Genomic DNA, 17,992 nt, shown 5'->3' on the forward strand with positions numbered 1-17,992 from the left:
ATTTACTGGATGCCCAAATCACACAGGACGATTGGGTATATCATTTCGAGAGTATCTTCCAGTCGGATACCCCTCCAATCGAGGGGCAGGAAAGGGTGGAAGGCAAGTCGGAACTTTTTTTCACCACGCAAGAGGTATTCTGGGTCTATCTAAAAACAAGGCCCTTGCGCCAGATGGGATCCCACCAGATCTCTACATCGCCCACTTAAAAACCTGGGTGCCTGTCCTCACAGCTGTCATCTATGCTGCAGTCCAGATTGGCCGCACAAATTCTTGGGCTTTATCGATTATAGTCCCGGCATTTCAAAAGGGATAACGGGACAGTACCTATTGTTATAGGCCCATTTCTCTGCTGGACTCTGTGGTGAAGGTGGTGGGCCACATGGTACTTGACACACTTGTATCATGGGTTGATGAAAACAACTTTTTATCCGATATCCAATACGGCTTTCGCCCAGGTCGTTCCACTGCGGAACAGTGTTTAAACTTGTACATGGTTCTGAACAAATACACTGTGGCTCGTTCCAGCCCCATATACCTAGCCTTCGTGGACCTGTCCTCAGCATTCCACTGGGTCAATAGGTCCAAGCTGTGGCAGTTGATGTCCTCCATTGGCATTGACAGTAACATCATTTTTATTTCTGAGGGATCTTCACCGTGATAATAATCAGTAGGGAAATCATTTACAGGGTAGCATGGTATCCCTCACAATAGCTCCAGGAGTCACAGTCCACACAATGTACGTTTTGTTCCCCCTAATTCCAACTTTACATGTACCCCCAATCACCTGCCCAAACCTCTCCATGCTGATGCCAATGTCGACCTCCGTCATCCCACAGACCAGATTTGTGGCCCCTTTGAAAGTGCCCATACAATAAAAATGTTGCAGTTGTAAATACATATCAACTACCATTTGTTGCGTTTGAAACATTTTATTGAATAATAAAACCTAATAAACATGAGCTGATTATTAAAGCAAAACATAACATCAGTTGCCATACACATAAGAGACGAAAGTTGTACATAAAAATCAAAATACTGTAACACAGCAAAGTTATGTAGAGCACAATTCTTAATTTCGGGCAATCTTTAAAGTTCAACAATAGAAACGTTCATAAAGAACAGGAAAGGAAAGAAAGAAGGTGGGATACAGTGGTTTCATTAATGTAATGCTTCCTACATATAGAAAAACAAATACTAATTATTTTCCTTAAGCAATAAAGTCCTCACATTAAAATACTAAGAGAAATATATTGAACAATGAACATTTCATGTGTAATTTGAATTCAATTTGAATATTTTAACCTCCTCAGCATTATTTTTTTTTCAGAACCAAATTTTTATTGACATTCGAAATACGATTCCGAGACATCCACAGTACTCCGAACACTGGAGGAGCTGTGAGCATGTAATCAAGAAGCAAAATATAGCAATCAGTACAGTAAGCAGGATAAGGCATTAACTTTGAACTACCCCCACCCCCTCAACCCACCCTAGCCCTGGTCACGATGGTCACCTGGAACTAAGCTAATCAGTCTATACAATATCGGTATTACACTCTCATCCTCGCCCCGGTTCTCAGAACAATCGGTCTTCAGTTGCATCTTGCCGCGGCGGCGGCTGCAGCCACAGCCCCCTGTATTCCGCCCACCGCTTCCAAATTTTATAGTGCTTTCTGGGGCAGCCGCGGGCCTCAAACACTGGACGTTCCAGTCCCATATAATAGTCCAAGCCCCTTTTCCATACCTCAATCGGGGGAGCCCTACTCCTCAGCATTATTTGACTCATGATTACAACCTGAATGATTTATGGAAAGGAACCGCCTCATGGGGTTAAAAATCACATCTTTTCCAAAAATAGGATTACAATGATAAACTTGAATTTCAATTCAATTTATTGATTTAGGCCTTTTTGGAGATCAACAATTTTAAATAAATTTTAAATCAAGCGCACGATTACCAAAAAGTCATCCTGGCTCTATTGTCATTTGAAAACCTGACAGTACGGAATATAAAATACCTAAACATTTGCCTAGCAGTTAGATGAGAGCATTAAACTATGGGCTGAAAAGAAAAGTCTTAAGTTCCTTCCTGAACTCCAATAGTTGAGGCTGACCTCAAGTGATTGGATAGAGTTCCACCATCTGGAGGTGGAGTAGCAGAAACGTCTTCCTCCCCAATGGACACTTTTTATTCTGGGTAAACATACCTGACTAGTATTGCTGGACAATAGAGTACGAGAAGGGGAATATCATTTGAACATCTTGTAGGAAGCGAGGGCCAACCTGATGCAGTGCCTTATGGGCACAGCATAAGGCTTTGAATTTAATTCTTTCCCTAATGGGCAGCCGATGGAGGTCTTAAATGGCTTCAAAGGCTGAGCAGAATCTGGGGAGGTTCTTTAGCACTCTTGCTGCCACATTTTGGACGGTTTGCAACTTATTAAGAAGACAACTGGGAGTCCATATAAAGTTCAATAAAATTTTCCCTTTTAGATACGACAACAGCCAGGATAACACTTTTCCTAAGCTCCATGGGAAGGAAGGGCAAGATTTTCTTTGAATGTTTTAACATAAGGAAACAGGAAGAGGTTACCTGATTGGAGTGGTCAATAAAAGTGAGGTTTGAGTCAAAGACGACTACCCAAATTTCTAGCCTTCTGGACTGGGAGTGGAAGGGGCTCGAGAATGTGTGGCCACCAAAAGGAGCTCCAGATGGAGGAATACTTACCAAATAGCACTAACTCTGTTTTTTCTGTATCCAATTTTAAGAAAGTCTTCTGCATCCAATTAGCAATGCTAGTCATACTTGTTCTAAAATCTTTTGCCACTTTTTCAGGTTCTGCAGTAACCAATACCACTATTTGGGTATCATTGGCATAAAAGAATGCAGAGAACCAACAGGATCGAACTAGTTCAATTAATGGAGTGCTGTAGGCGTTAGACTAAGTCAGACTTATTGAAGATCCCCGAGACCCCACAAGGAAGTGAAAATGGGGCAGAGGTAAAATCTTCCAAAGGTACCAATTGCTCTCTGTTTGACAAAAACAACCTGGTCAGTTTGAGAGCAGTTTCTTTGATGCTTATACTTACTAAACGGCTTACCAAATAGAAATGGTTAACTGTATCAAATGTGGCTGAAAGATCCAATAGGATCAAGGCCGTTTAATCTCCTCTATCCATAATGGATCTGATCTCTTCAGTCACTGCCGATATGGTTGACTCTGTACAGTAGTAGGGTCTAAAACCATGTTGAACAGGATCCATACAGTCCGTATTTTTGAAGAAGGCGGTGATCTCCTGATTCATGGCCTTTTCTAATATTTCATCGGGAAGAGAAAAGACCAATTTGGATCTGTAGTACTTTACATCTGAGGGATCAGGGGGGGGGGGGGGGGGAGTCTTTAGAAGCGGCAAAATCGATGCCTTTTTCCAAGGATCTGGAAAAAAGACAGATCCTGCCACCCCCACCCAAACTGACCCCTACCCTACCATTGTATGGGCAAATTGGAGAGGCGCCGATCTACCGTCCTGATGAGACTACGGTAATTAACTGGAAGGGTCGAAACATTGACTATATAGGGACTATTTCATATATATTATGTCTTCTAAGAATCGCCTTTGCTTAACTTGTATTGTACAAAAGTATTTACAGCCCTGTTTTTGTGTACAAAATGTGGATCGGACTGTTTTATCATCATATCACTTTCATCTTGAGCACTGTGCAGTCATCACTCAACGATTTATATATACCCTTACTGCTGAGAATACAATTAGAATTTTGGAAATGAAAAGACTTCATCTGAATTCTAATCATGATAAAAATGGTGAATTAATATCTGCCCAGGGCCTGCATATGTGATACAGACCTGTGAGATAATGAAATCATAGACCTCTGTAGTTGTTCACAGAGCGAATGGAAAGTGCTTATAGGAGTCTCTGCTTGTCACTTCTGGAGCAGAATGATGTCGACACTGAGTTGGATGTTGTCTCCTACTTTGCTTTAAAGTTGGAGGACCCAGTCTGGCGTGTGGGGGATATTCACAAGGTGAGGAATCTGCAGGTAAAGGAGTATCCACCAGAAAGAGCGTTACCGAAGGCAAGTAAATGGTTTGTTATGTTTTCATGGTGTCGTATATTATCTCATTCTGGGTGGTGAACTCTGCTCGCGGAGTTTTCCGCGGAGCTCGCATAGTTCCTAAAAACTCCGGTCCATGGAGCCTAACGAGGTTTTTACTACGCTCGAGCTCTTCAACGTCATGTGCCGGATCGGGGAAAATCCACATCCTGATGAGATTTTAACTTGCTCGCGCCCGCCATGGTCTAGTTGGCGAGCAAAATCAACCTCCTGGGGCTATTTCTCAAAGCGGGTGGTTGGATTTTTCAATGCGAGTGGTCGTGGCAGGTCACAACCACTCGCGTTGAGAAACCTTCCTTCACATTGACAAAGCTGCTGCTCGAGTAGAAGCAGCTGCTACCTCTTGCGCTGCACATGGTGCCATTCGCGATTATTTTTACAGGGCGGGACAAACACCAGGAGATCAAAATCACCACAAACGGCATGACTCTTACCCACTCCGCTGCTCGCTGAACTCCGCGTACACCGGCAGAGTTTTTTTATCACTTTGCAGAGTTCCTCATTGAGGAACTCTGCATAGGCTTAATCTTATCGTGAAAATATAGATATCAGTCATATGTTAAGAAACAAGGGTGAGTAGAAACCTTTTGGGTGGAGTAAAATTTAAGACATTATTATTGTGATTTGTTTGGCAATCAGTTGATTTTTGCAACCACTAACACTACTTTGTCTAAAGTAAAGACCTTGAGAGTTTTGTAACTTTCAGATACTCAAATTGTGAATTCTGTTGCAATTAAAAATATTTCCAGGCCTGAAATTTCTTTGGAGGTTGCATGCGGGCAGCCTAAATTATCCTGCAAGAGTTTCTTGATGAATCCTATTGCAACTACAATATGTGCTCTCTCATGTAAAGTCAGATTGTTAGAAGCTTTTCTGCAACTCAAGATACGCCTTACTTTTTACCTCATGTGGATGTATTTCTCATGTTTAGTGAGATCTCCTTTCTGAGTAAAACGTTTCTGGCTTTCCCCTCCTGTATAAGGCTTTAGTCCAGTGTGAATTCTCTCATGTGAAGTGACATTGTATTCAAGACTAAACCTTATCTGACATTCAGAAAACACATAAGGCTTTTATTTCCCCGTGTGAGTTCGCTCATGTCAAGTGAGAAGTAATTTGTAACCAATACTTTGCTTGCATTTCGAGCACTCATAAGGTTTTACCCCAGAGTGGGATCTCTCATGAAGCATAACTCTGTATTTCAGATTCAAGCTTTTATGGCATAAGGATTTTCTCCAGTGTCAATTTTCTCATGGTGAGATAGCGTTTTTCTCTGCAGCTTTTCTGGCATTCAGAGCACTCATAAGGGGGCCGATTCTGATCCTGGATTTTTATTTTCCATACAAATAGGATTTGTATTTTTTTCCATACAAATTGTAAAAGTCCCTTCCAACCCGTGTAGTACCATTTGTCCGGGAAAAATACATACAGATCGGCCCGATCTTACAAATCGGATAGGGAACAGTTGTACTACACGGACTTGTAAAAAAGACCATACAATTTGTAAAAAGGCTGTCCAACCCGTCAAGTACGATTCGTACCGGGTTGTCAGCATACGATTTGTATGGATAATGGCCTGTATACGGGGAATGACTCGTACCGGGCAACGAAGCCAACCCATATACGCCTCGTACCCTGGTATGACTCGTTCTGGGGGTATGACTCATACCGGGGTACGGGTCGTATAGGGGTATGAGGCGTACAGGGGTCCCCCCACATAAGAGGCGTGTGTATGGTGCGTACCCGAACATCGCGCATGTACGCACCGTACGTATGCGATTTTGGGGTATGGTGCGTACATATGCGATTTTGGGGTACGGTGCGTACATACGTGATTTTGGGGTACGGTGCGTACATACTCGATTTTGGGGTATGGTGCATACAGATGCGATTTTGGGGTACACGCGATTTTGGGGTACGGTGCGTACATACGTGATTTTGGGGTACAGTGCGAACATATACGATTTTGGGGTACATACGCGATTTTGGGGTACGGTACGTACATACTCAATTTTGGGGTACGGTGCGTACTAACGGGATTTTGGGGTACGGTGGGTACATACGCGATTTGGGGGTACATACGTGATTTTGGGGTACGGTGCGTACATGCACGATTTTGGGGTATGGTGCGTACATACGCGATTTTGGGTTACGGTGCTTGTACGGTGCGTACACGACCAGTACCCCTCCATCGCGTATGTACGCACCGTACCCCACTTTCCGTGTCATCCGTACGCACCGTACATACACACCGTACCCCTGTATTCATGGGGTGTATGACGCGTACATGAGGGGGTCTGTCTCGTACTGTTTTCGGGGCGTACAAGGTTTTTCCGGCACTTTTTGGCTCTTGTAAAAAAATTAGCCGTACGGAGTGCCGTTTGTACGAATCGTACTTGCCGGGTTGTAAACTGATGCCGGGAATACATGGGAACGCCGCGTACAGAGCAATCCGAATCGGAATCACTTGTATATACGAGTTGTATGTTTTTTTTACAATTTGTATGGAGTGCGTCTATTTGTACGGATCGTACTTCCTAGGTTGTAGGGGACTACTTACAAGTACGAGTTGTATGGGGAAAACACTCCATACCACGATTTGTACAGCGTTTTTCCAGGATCGGAATCGGCCTCAAGGTTTTCCATCAGTATGGAGTCGCTTATGGTTAGTGAGGCTGTGCCTATCAAATAGGAATTTCTGGCATTCACAGCATTGGTAATGTTTTACCCCTGTGTGCGTCTGCTCATGTAGAGTGAGATTGAGTTTAAAATGTATGCTTTTCTGGCATTCGGAGAACTGATTATTTTGATGGTGTGTTTGGCGCTTGTAACCATCTCTACCCCTGAATCTTTTCTGACATTTAGATCACTGATAATTTTTTTCACCAGTATGGATTCCCACATGTTCAGTGAGATGAGATTTTTGGCTGAAACATTTTTGGCATTCGGAGCACTGATAAGGTTTTTCCCCAGTGTGGATTCTTATATGGTAAGTGAGACTGCGTTTTTCACTGAAACATTTCTGGCATTCAGAGCACTGAAAAGGTTTTTCCCCAGTGTGGGTTCTTATATGATGAGCGAGACTGTTTTTTCCAATGAAACATTTGTGGCATTCAGAGCACTGATAAGGTTTTTCCCCAGTGTGGGTTCTTTTATGCTGAGTGAGACTTCTTTTTTTAATGAAACATATCTGGCATTCAGAGCACTGATAAGGTTTTTCTCCAGTGTGGGTTCTTATATGATGAATGAGACTGTTTTTTTGACTGAAACCTTTGTGGCATTCAGAGCACTGATAAGGTTTTTCCCCAGTGTGGGTTCTTATATGCTGAGTGAGACTGCTTTTTTCACTGAAACATTTGTCGCATTCAGTGCACTGATAACGTTTTACCCAAGTGTGAATCCTTGTATGTTTAGTGAGTCTCATTTTGTCACTGAAACATCTCTGGCATTCAGAGCACTGATAAGGTTTTTCCCCAGTGTGGAATCGCACATGTGCCGTTAGAAGTGATTTAACTTTGAAATCTTTTGGGCATTCAGAGCACTGATAAGGTTTTTCCCCATAGTGGAATCTCACATGTGCATTTAGAAGTGATTTAAGTTTGAAATCTTTTGGGCATTCAGAGCACTGATAAGGTTTTTCCCCAGTGTGGGTTCTTATATGCTGAGTGAGACTGTGTTTGTTTATGAAACATTTCTGACATTCAGAGCATGGATAAGGTTTTTCCCCAGTGTGGGCTATTGTATGTCGAGAAAGACTTCTTTTGTCACTGAAACATTTCTGGCATTCAGGGCACTGATAAGGTTTTTCCCCAGTGTGGGTTTTTATATGCAGCGTGAGATGTCTTTTTTCATTGAAACATTCCTGGCACTCAGAGCACTGATAAGGTTTTTCCCCAGTGTGGGTTCTTGTATGCCGAGTGAGGCGGTCTTTTTGACTGAAACATTTGTGGCATTCAGTGCACTGATAACGGGTTTCCCCAGTGTGGATTCTTATGTGCCGTGTGAGAGTACTTTTTACACTGAAACCTTTTTGGCATTCAGAGCACTGATAAGGTTGTTCCACAGAATGGGTCATTGCATGTTGAGAAAGACTTTGCTTGTTACAAAACCTTTCTTGGCATTCAGAGCACTGATAAGGTTTTTCCCCAGTGTGGAATCTCAAATGTGCAGTTAGAAGTGATTTAAGTTTGAAATGTTGTGGGCATTCAGAGCACTGATAAGGGTTTTCCCCAGTGTGGATTCTTGTATGTTCAGTGAGTCTGCTTTTGCAACTGAAACATTTCTGGCATTCAGAGCACTGAAAAGGTTTTTCCCCAGTGTGTGTTCTTCTATGCCGAGTGAAACTGTTTTTGTCAATGAAACATTTCTGGCAATCCGTGCACTGATAAGGTTTATCCCCAGTGTGGGTTCTTCTATGCCGAGTGAGCATGTTTTTGTCATTGAAACATTTCTGGCAATCCGTGCACTGATACGGTTTTTCTCCAGTGTGGGTCCTTGTATGTAGAGTGAGTCCTCTTTTGTCACTGAAATATTTCTGGCATTCCGAGCACTGGTAAGGTTTTTCCACAGAGTGGGTTAATACATGTCGAGAAAGATTTTGTTTGTTACAAAACCTTTTCTGGCATTCAGAGCACTGATAAGGTTTTTCCCCAGAGTGGATTCTCATATGGTCAGTGAAATAAGATTTACGGCTGAAACTTTTTTGGCATTCAAAGCACCGGTAAGGGTTTTCTGCAGAGTGGGTTAATGCATGTTGATATAGACTCGGTTTGTTACGAAACCTTTTCTGGCATTCAGAGCACTGATAAGGTTTTTCCCCAGTGTGGATTCTCATATGCTCAGTGAGATAAGATTTACGCCTGAAACTTTTTTGGCATACTTTGCACGGAGAGTTTTTTCCCCCAGTGTGGATTCTCATATGCTCAGTGAGATAAGATTTACGCCTGAAACTTTTTTGGCATACTTTGCACTGAGAGAGGTTTTTCCCAGTGTGCATTCTCTCAAATTCAGTGAGATGAGATTTATGGCTGAATCTTTCTTGGCACAGGTAACTTTTTTCTCCAACTTGGGTTATTTTGCTTTGATTAAGGTGGGTTTGAACACTGAATTTGTTCTCACAGCCCGTGTTTTTATAAGGTGTATTCCTTGAGTTACATTTAATTTTCTCTTCCTTATATGCCACGGTAAGAGTGAACCCGATTTTAGAGTCGGGCTTGTTTAGATAATGTTCAGTATTTATCTCTAAAAGAAATTGTGTGTTTTACACTTGAATTGAGCAAAATATGTCTAGAAGCAGCCCTGTAACACCTGTCGAAATGTTTCTAGCAGATAATAGTCTTTTGGTTATAGCCTCTCCGGCAGCAACTTATTTTGTGACTGAAGTTTCTCTCAAATCTATTTGTATAGGTTCTTAGCAATACAGTAATAAGGTGTTAGTCTGATGTTTAATTATTAAACTGAGAAGTACCTTTTTGCACTGATGTAATGGCAGTAACTGAGAACATTAGAAAATGCACAGTACTATTGTGGATCACGAGTCAAAGAGCATCAGTTCCTTTTACCCTTTTTATGTTTGGTGTAAGGTGTAGTTCTGAAGACGAGAATTTATTTACATTAGATATAGCGCAATGGTGCTCATTTAATCAGTTTTTACACATCACTCCTGCACAACAGATAATGTCGAGGCGATTTACATAGAATTACAGAACAGAATACATTAAAAAGGAAACATTCTGAGATGGTCATGAACACAATAAAGTGGTGGATTTTTAGGTTTTCGCCAGAGTGAGCAGAGTGGGTCGTGGTGTTCTATTCAGAGGCAGATAGTCTCAAACTTGCGTAACTGGTTAAAAACGGTTGTTAAACAAAGGTGATTTTCCAATATTTTGATTGTTTGCTTGTCAGCTTTGGAGTCTTCTTTTAGCGTCTTTTCTTTGATGGTCTGCAGAAGAAACCTTTTGTTATAACTTTCTTTTTTGCAGTGTCTGGAATTAGATGATGCTTTAGATGAACGTTATTCCGTCATGCTGCAGCAATTTGTCTTTCTGATAATATTTCAGATGAGGATGCTGTGATTGGTCTTTCTGGCATTATTCCTGATGCTGTGTGCACAGATATGACTTTGCTCTGGGTTAATGAAATGCAAAATTAGAGACTTCACTTACAGGTATAGTACTTTCCTCAGCTCCCACTTCCTCGCCACACCTAGGTTTTGGAAATTGTTTAAACTTAGAATGCTGGATGTCCATCAGTTTTTCCAAATAATCCTTCTTATGGCACTAACATTCAGTTGCCTGGTGCTAAATCTTGCTTTCTTCATGCGTAATTTCAATCACCTATAGTATTAAAATTAAATAGTTAATACATGTAGATTTCAACAAAAATAATTTACAAGCCAAATCAATGCAGAATTGCAGAATTTTGAAAATGTTGAGCTGTTCTTCAGACAGAGCAGAGTGTAGAATGGTAGCTTGAGAGTACTTGGATGAGTGAGGATTTGTAGAATTTATTAAGCTCAAAAGGATACATGTACCCTATGGACTTGTAACATAGAATCCCAAAGGCAGACATTAAAGTCATATGGACTGGCACCAAACAGATATTTAAAAAAGAATACTATTAATTAAGTTTTAATGTAGATTTCTGGGATGGGAATTTCTCCTCCACGGACAACAGGCGTTTTCCCCTGCCCTGAGTTACCACCTACTTGTAGCTGGTTTCCTGACTTTTGAGTTCTGTCCTCTGCCGGACGCAAATCTATTGTGTATTGCGAGGACTATGCCTAGACCTATCCCTCAACTATGGTCCAGAGTATGAATCAAGGGCAATGAAATTAAGGCATACTTTCATGTGTTCATTTTATTCCATCTGATTATCATTTGTTAGATTTTTCTGCACCTGGATGTACCGGGTGCAAAAAAAAATAGGACACACTTTTTTTCCAGACAGAAAATCTTTACTGAAATGACGCAGCCAAGACTTATGCTGTTTTTTTACTAACTGGGGGAAACACACAATTCTTCCCTCTGTTAGAAAATGCTTTCCTCTTCCCTCCCCTGCTTCACCCATCTCCCCCCAACCAACCACATGCATATATATACCACCTGCTGGTAAATAAAAGCAGGAAAACACTATGAAATAGTGAAGGGCATGTGGTTTGACAGGCAGAAGAGTCTGTTCCTCGTGGCAACTCCCCAGTCCTTGGCGTTAAACTTGTAACTGCACGTTACTGGGGTAAATGTACCACAAAACAATTACATGAGATTTTTCTGCCACTCCAGTACTGTGCAACTTCTAACAAGGGACTATGAGAGGTCTTGGACAGGTCCTGTGACCTGGAGGGTCACACCAAGTGTGCTCTTATTTAAGGCAGAGGACTGTCATGGGTTTAACAGCTAGAGCGGTGGTGGCAATGCACCCTGTTGTAAGGATCAATAGCCTGATGAGATCTTTGCATCATGTTCAGTGAAGTGGCTTCCTACTGACACAACCATGTAATGCTCCATTTATATACCTGTGCCCAGACTTTGCGCTAACATCAAGTGCATGTTTAGGGTGTCGGTGTGCGTAGCATAAATGCAATGTGAGAGTGCGACAGAGTAAACTGCATCTCCTGCCTGCCAGTTGTGTATACAAGTGGGACCATCTATCCCTCTTTTATACCCTAGTTCGAAGTCCTCTGTTACCAAGGAATAATGTGCTCTACAAAGTACCCAGGTGCCTGCTGTGACACCAGGGATGGTGTCAGCCTGACAGTCTATCTAAGTTGAAGGAACATCACCTGCAGGCTGACTTACTTAATGGAGAGCCTAAAAGTCTGCCTAGAAGCCTGCCTGTTTGGTAAGAAAGGGAAGGGAGTTTGACTGTCCAGCAGGAGGACAAGGCTATCTGTAGGGCGGGCCGGAAAGCCATCCAGCAGGACCAGCTAGTCTGAGGGATGCCCCCCCCCCGCCCCAAGACTCTCCCAACAGTTCAAGGCAGAAAATAAAACTCTACAACAACATGATTGTTGAGGCCCAGTAGGACGATTGTGTGCTGCCAACAGGCCCATTCAAGGTTGCATTTGCCAAATTCCTAACACAACAGAGTCTGACTCTACTGACTTCCTGGAGCGCATGTGTTGGGCCTTTAGCTGCTGAATTTCTGACTACTCTGTGTCAGAGGCCCATGAGGGACTACCACTACTCCAGTGTCGAACACCCTGTCTGAGCTTACGCCTGTGGTCCAGCCAGCCACAGTGTGGCCTCGATTGCTGACGATCGGGCCTCCAGAGGGGGCTGCACTTACAGACAGGTCAGGTGTGAATGCTACCTTGGGACTAATGAGCTTCAGGCAACTGCAATGAAAAGACAGAGTGGGTGCCCTACAGTATGCAGCCTTACATCCAGGACAAAACCGCTCCACAAAAGCCTGCTGGTGGGTCACTGCTCTCTCGAGTCTTCGGGCGTGCCATTCAAGTGTCGGGAAACAGGAAAGAGACCCAGATAAGACTGACTCATCCTGTGAAAGGGTAAGACACTTACGACTGAGCATACACGCATTGGGGTGACTGGACTGACAGAACTGACCCTATACTATATTCATGATACTCCTAAATGCCCCTAGAGGGGAAGAGGGTATCAGAACCGGACGCACCTGTCTTCAGCACATGGTAGTCTGGCATGCCTGCACTATCTTTTCACCCAGACTGTCCATAAAGTTGATTTTAGAGCCGCTACACACATAGCAGGGGGAATCTCAGACCGTTCGCTGGTGGAGGTGCAACTCGATGGTCCGGTTATGGACTTCATGCTACCCCCAAGTGTTGGTCCGTGATATTTAAAAGACAAGACGGTCAAAGCTCGTATGAGAGATAGAGCAGAATTCTATTTTAAGGAGAACGGGCGGCCTGTTGAATCAGCTTGCGTGCTATAGGATGAATTCAAACCAGTGATCCTTGAGGACACTGACTACAAGGGGACAGAAATAATGGGAGAGACTTCCTGAAAGACCTGACCCTGCCAATGCTAACGAATGAGGACCGAGACGCACTAGACCAAGACTTGACATTAGACTAAATAAATAAGACAATAAGAACCTTGCAAGCAGGGCAAGCGACGGGGCCTAATGAGCTCCCCATAGAATTATATAAAAGCATGATGGATAAAATCAAGGAGTACCTCCAGAGGAGGTTTCAGACTGCCTGAAAATAAGGGTGTCTCCCAGAGGACCAAAGAATGTCTGAGGTGGTGGTCATCCCAAACAAGCATTGAAAATGCAATAGGTCTCGCATTAGGAAAGTTTGAGCTATTGGTCTTATAAATTAAATTCTTTTTTATTTATGTGTTTGTTAAAATAGCTAAATTAATAGCTCTGTCATTTACAATGCTAATAGTAATAACTTTTGCAAATGTGACACCTATAACATTTGTAATGCAACATGTTTTTTATTTACGTGACTTAGATGTATTAATATTACAAATAACAATGGCTTTTATTTTTTTTGTTAAATTAATTGTTAAATAATTTATTTAATTTGTAATGGCAATATCTTAAACTTTTGTAAATAACTTTTGTGAAGATTATATTCAGTGTTTTTATTGTGACGAAAATCCAAGAACAGAAGTGAAATATTAACATCTTTTTTGTGATTTGTAATAAAGCTTGAAAGCTTGAAAACAGCTTGAAACAGTGTCGCCTGTCGTGAACTGAGGGCTGTAACTCACTGTGTAATGCACTATGTAAAGGCGACCACAAAATACAGAAACTGTGAATTGAACTTTACAGGAAATGGGAGCCGAACAATGGGGAGAGGGAGGGCGGGGTGATTTATGCTTCCAGAATATGAGGTGGAAGTGCTCTGGCGAACACACCGCCCCCTCCCCACAGTTGCAAGTCAAACTTGAGCGAAGAGAAGAACATGCAGTGTTGCAGATCCTGAGCTAACTTTTGTTTACCTTTGTCAGTGGCAGTGTAATCCCTGTCAAAGATTACATGTTGTTTTTTATTTATTATTTACTTTGTGTTTCAGCCTGCCGCTAGTTGTGCTAGTTGTGTGCGTGTGTGTCTGAGTGGGAGTATTTACTCCCTCGCTCATCTTACATGAAACCGAGCTGCATAAAGCCTTGGGGAGTCCTCAATACTTAGGAACCTCCGCTGTCCCAATACTAAGGAAACAAGCTTGGCAATGAAGCCAGCTGGTTTAAAAGGGGGAAGGCTGTCGTTTCTCTGACATCCAAGATAACATAAAGCACAGAGTGATGTTACTATAGTGTAGCCCACTTCTTGGTAAAGTTAGTGGCAAGTAACAAGACGGTTGATGCATCATAATCCTGGTCATGGGCAAAAGCTGGATCAAGGTTATCCAGGCAAAGAACTGGTCACGGGCCACTAGTGCGTGATCGCTCATTTTAATGAACCAAAAATAGCTCCCCTTAATACACTGCTGCCAGGTGAGGCTTGCTACCTTCTTTTTGTAGCCTTTCCTGCCTGTCTCCTGACTTACGGAGACTTTTTTTTTCAAATTAATTGTGAATCGGCAGCAGCTATTTGGCCATTTGTGTGGGTGCATAGCGGCAAAGAAGAAACACATTTAACTGCTCCTGGAAAAGGCAGAGAATGTCCTTGTCAAAGCTCTAGGGGAGCTAAGTATTTAATTACTCTTCTATTCTCTGAGTACTTTAGCATACAAAATTACATAAAAATACATCCTACGCAAGAGTTTGTGATATTTCCCGTATGTGGCAGAAAATATGCTGCACATGCTTTCCTTGTGATGGGAAAACATAACACTCCTTGGATGCCGCTAGTTGTGCTGTGTGTGTGTGTGTCTGAGTGGGAGTATTCATGTGAGTGTGAGTGTGTGTGCATGTGTGTGTGTGTGTGTCTGAGTGTGCATGTGGGAGTGCATGCATGTGAGTCTGTTTGCAAGTGCATGCGTGTGTGTGTCTGTGTGTGAGTGTGTGCGTGTGTGTCTGTGTGTGTGAAGAATTCTCTCATGCTGTATTTTGAGAAAGCTTTTGTGTATGCTGTCTATGTTCGTAAGCGCTGCTTTTAAAAAACAAGACGGAGGGAAGGCAGAGAAGGGGAGGGGGGAGGAGAAATGCGACACGGCGGGCAGGGGAGGATGCCGCTAGTTGTGCTAGTTATGTGCGTGTGTGTCTGAGTGGGAGTATTCATGTGAGTGTGAGTGTATGTGCATGTGTGTGTGTGTGTGTGTCTAGGTGTGCATGTGGGTGTGTGTATGTGAGTGCATGCATGTGAGTCTGTTTGCAAGTGCATGGGTGTGTGTGTCTGTGTGTGAGTGCGTGTGTGTGTCTGTGTGTGTGAAGAATTCTCTCATGCTGTATTTTGAGAAAGCTTTTGTGTATGCTGTCTATGTTTGTAAGCGCTGCGTTTAAAAAACAAGATGGAGGCTAGGCAGAGAAGGGGAGGGGGAGGAGAAATGCAACACGGTGGGCAGGGGAGGGGCGGAGCGGGTAAAAAAAAACAAGACGGAGGGAAGGCAGAGAAGGGGGGGAGGAGAAATGCAATGACAGACTGCTATAGCGCGATCACTTGCTTCAATGAGATCTTATCACTTCAGTTAATTTGCAGGAAATAAAAAGTCCAAGAAATCTACTACCACTAATCAAAGTAATCTTACAGGAAAAGGTGAAACAAAAGCATATTTGTTTGAACAAGACGGAGGGAAGACAGAGAAGGGGAGGGGGGAGGAGAAATGCGACACGGCGGGCAGGGGAGGGGGCAGAGCGGGGAGAGCGGTGATGAGGGTGTGAAGCAGCAGGGGCCTTTGAAGTGAAGCTAAGCTTCACTTCAAAGGTGTGGGAGGAGTGCTGCTGGGGAACAGATGGCGATTTGATAATATGCACGCGCATTTTAGGTCAATGCGCTTGCGCATTGACCTAAAATGCATGTGAATGTGATTCATTCATAAGCCTGGCTCTTTCGCCAGGCTTATGAATGAATCACTTAGTGGCAGGATTCCCTTGTCCGCAGCACCCTGAAACCTTGTGGTGTGCGTGCGCTTTATAAGTATTTTTAACATAACGTAACATTTAACATCGTCTAAATGGGACAACCTGGAAAGTCCATCTGCATTGGCAGTCCCAGGTCTCTGTTTCACTTCAAAGTCTATTCCCTGTAGGGAGATGGACTACTTTAGCAATTTGGGATTTTCACCTTTCATTTGTATTAACCATCGGAGAGGCCTGTGGAAGGTTTGAATTTGGAAGTGAGAGCCATACAGGTTTGAATTAAACTTCTCAAGGGACCAAACCACAGCAAAGGCACCCATCTAAATGGCACTTCGACGCTGATCCCTGGGGATTAGCCTTCTACTGATGAAAGCCAGTGGCTGATTTTGACCTTGTGGTACAAAAGGGGGTGGTGATGGACGGAGCATCTGAACCAATCAAACACTCACACCCAGTCAACAGATCTGGGTTTAATCCATCACCGTTCTTTAGCCCACTCTGCCACCCCAATTCAGACATGGCCAAATCAGTCTGAACCTGTGCCTCATGGGAACAGTCCAGCCCGAACTGCCAAGCCATGCCTTCCGTGGACCGGAATCAAGCTTCATAGGACCAGTTTCTGGCATTCCAGCCGTCTTCAGCCAGGCTGGCTTGAATCCAGTGGCAAAGTGAGCAAGGGACTCAACGTCTGAGCATACCCTGCCACACTTACGGCGGCCAAAAGCAGTAAAAAAGGGGGTGGTGATGGACGGAGCATCTGAACCAATCAAACACTCACACCCAGTCAACAGATCTGGGTTTAATCCATCACCGTTCTTTAGCCCACTCTGCCACCCCAGTTCAGACATGGCCATATGCAAATCAGTCTGACCCTGTGCCTCATGGGAACAGTCCATAGTCTGATAGGAGCTACTACAAGAAGAGCAGAGAAACAGGACCACAGACCGCCACAGAGTGACAACTGCCCAGAAGCTGAAGAAAGAACTCTGGAACAGCAAACCTACTGCACCCTGGAGATTCTCCAGGGTAAGCAAATGATGGTAATGAAATGCAAACTGCAGCATTAAGGTCACACACTACAACATCATTCCCTTTAAACAAAAGGTAACAGCCTACAAGAAAAAACGAAACAAAAAGCCACAAAACTAGAAAATGCATTTCCAAATGTTGCAAAAGAGAAACAGTTAATACAATTGAAAAATATTAAACTTTGTTGGTACCTTAGTAATGTGCTTTCTTCTGGGCTCCACTCCATCTGCAGCAATAACGCTCTGAAAGGAGAAATTACAGCTGTGAGTCTCAAAGTCTTCAGTATTACTGGTCTCAGTCACGAAGACTGTGGTGTCGGAAGATAACTTTCTTTTATTTGGCTTTATAGTTCCACCAGTCACGCCATCGCTTTTCGCAGACACGCTGCTGTCGGCAGCATCATAACTTCAGGCAGACCTGCAATGCGGACCTCACCACACACATTGGGTGAATATTCAACAAGCATGGTCTCAGCTTCCCAAGTAGAACAAAAGAATCGGGTCTCACAACATATACAGAGCCACAGTTAGCTCTGCCGCCACTTGAGCACACCCAAACACCTCAGCACTTAAGCACCAGTCCCAGGGGAGACCATCTGTGAAGTCCTTCTGAACTGGCACCACTCCTGGGTCAGCACAAGCAGCATCATGGACAGCGTCTAACACCGCTGCCACAAACATTCATGAACATCCAAATCCTCGTGACCAAACTACCCAAAAGTGGCTTTCTAGATAAGCAGCCAGCCCTGTAGTGTCTGTCTCTGTGTACTAATTTGATGCCAAAGTTGTAATTTTAAAAACAGCCTTAGCAACCTTACAGGGGCCTTACTGACACCATTAATGGTTCAAACCAAAGGGCTGTGGTCGGTGAACTTTA

The 17,992-nt window shown here is 43.3% G+C and overlaps 1 protein-coding gene across 3 annotated transcripts in view; it reads right to left on the reverse strand.

The window, feature by feature from the left end:
• Positions 1-912: 912 nt before the first annotated feature.
• LOC144805432 (uncharacterized) overlaps positions 913-17,992 on the reverse strand; it is a 48,974-nt gene continuing 31,894 nt past the window's right edge. For all 3 annotated transcript variants that reach the window (XM_078671988.1, XM_078671987.1, XM_078671989.1), the window contains 2 exons: positions 17,308-17,358; positions 913-10,468 (listed from right to left, as the gene is read on the reverse strand). In XM_078671988.1, coding sequence (XP_078528114.1) covers positions 7,000-9,129 — 2,130 coding nt within the window. In that variant the 5' untranslated portion in view covers positions 9,130-10,468; positions 17,308-17,358 and the 3' untranslated portion in view covers positions 913-6,999. The remainder of the gene's footprint in view (positions 10,469-17,307; positions 17,359-17,992) is intronic.

The sequence above is a fragment of the Lissotriton helveticus genome, assembly GCF_964261635.1.
Source record: "Lissotriton helveticus chromosome 1_1 unlocalized genomic scaffold, aLisHel1.1 SUPER_1_unloc_1, whole genome shotgun sequence".
Lineage (NCBI taxonomy): Eukaryota > Metazoa > Chordata > Amphibia > Caudata > Salamandridae > Lissotriton > Lissotriton helveticus.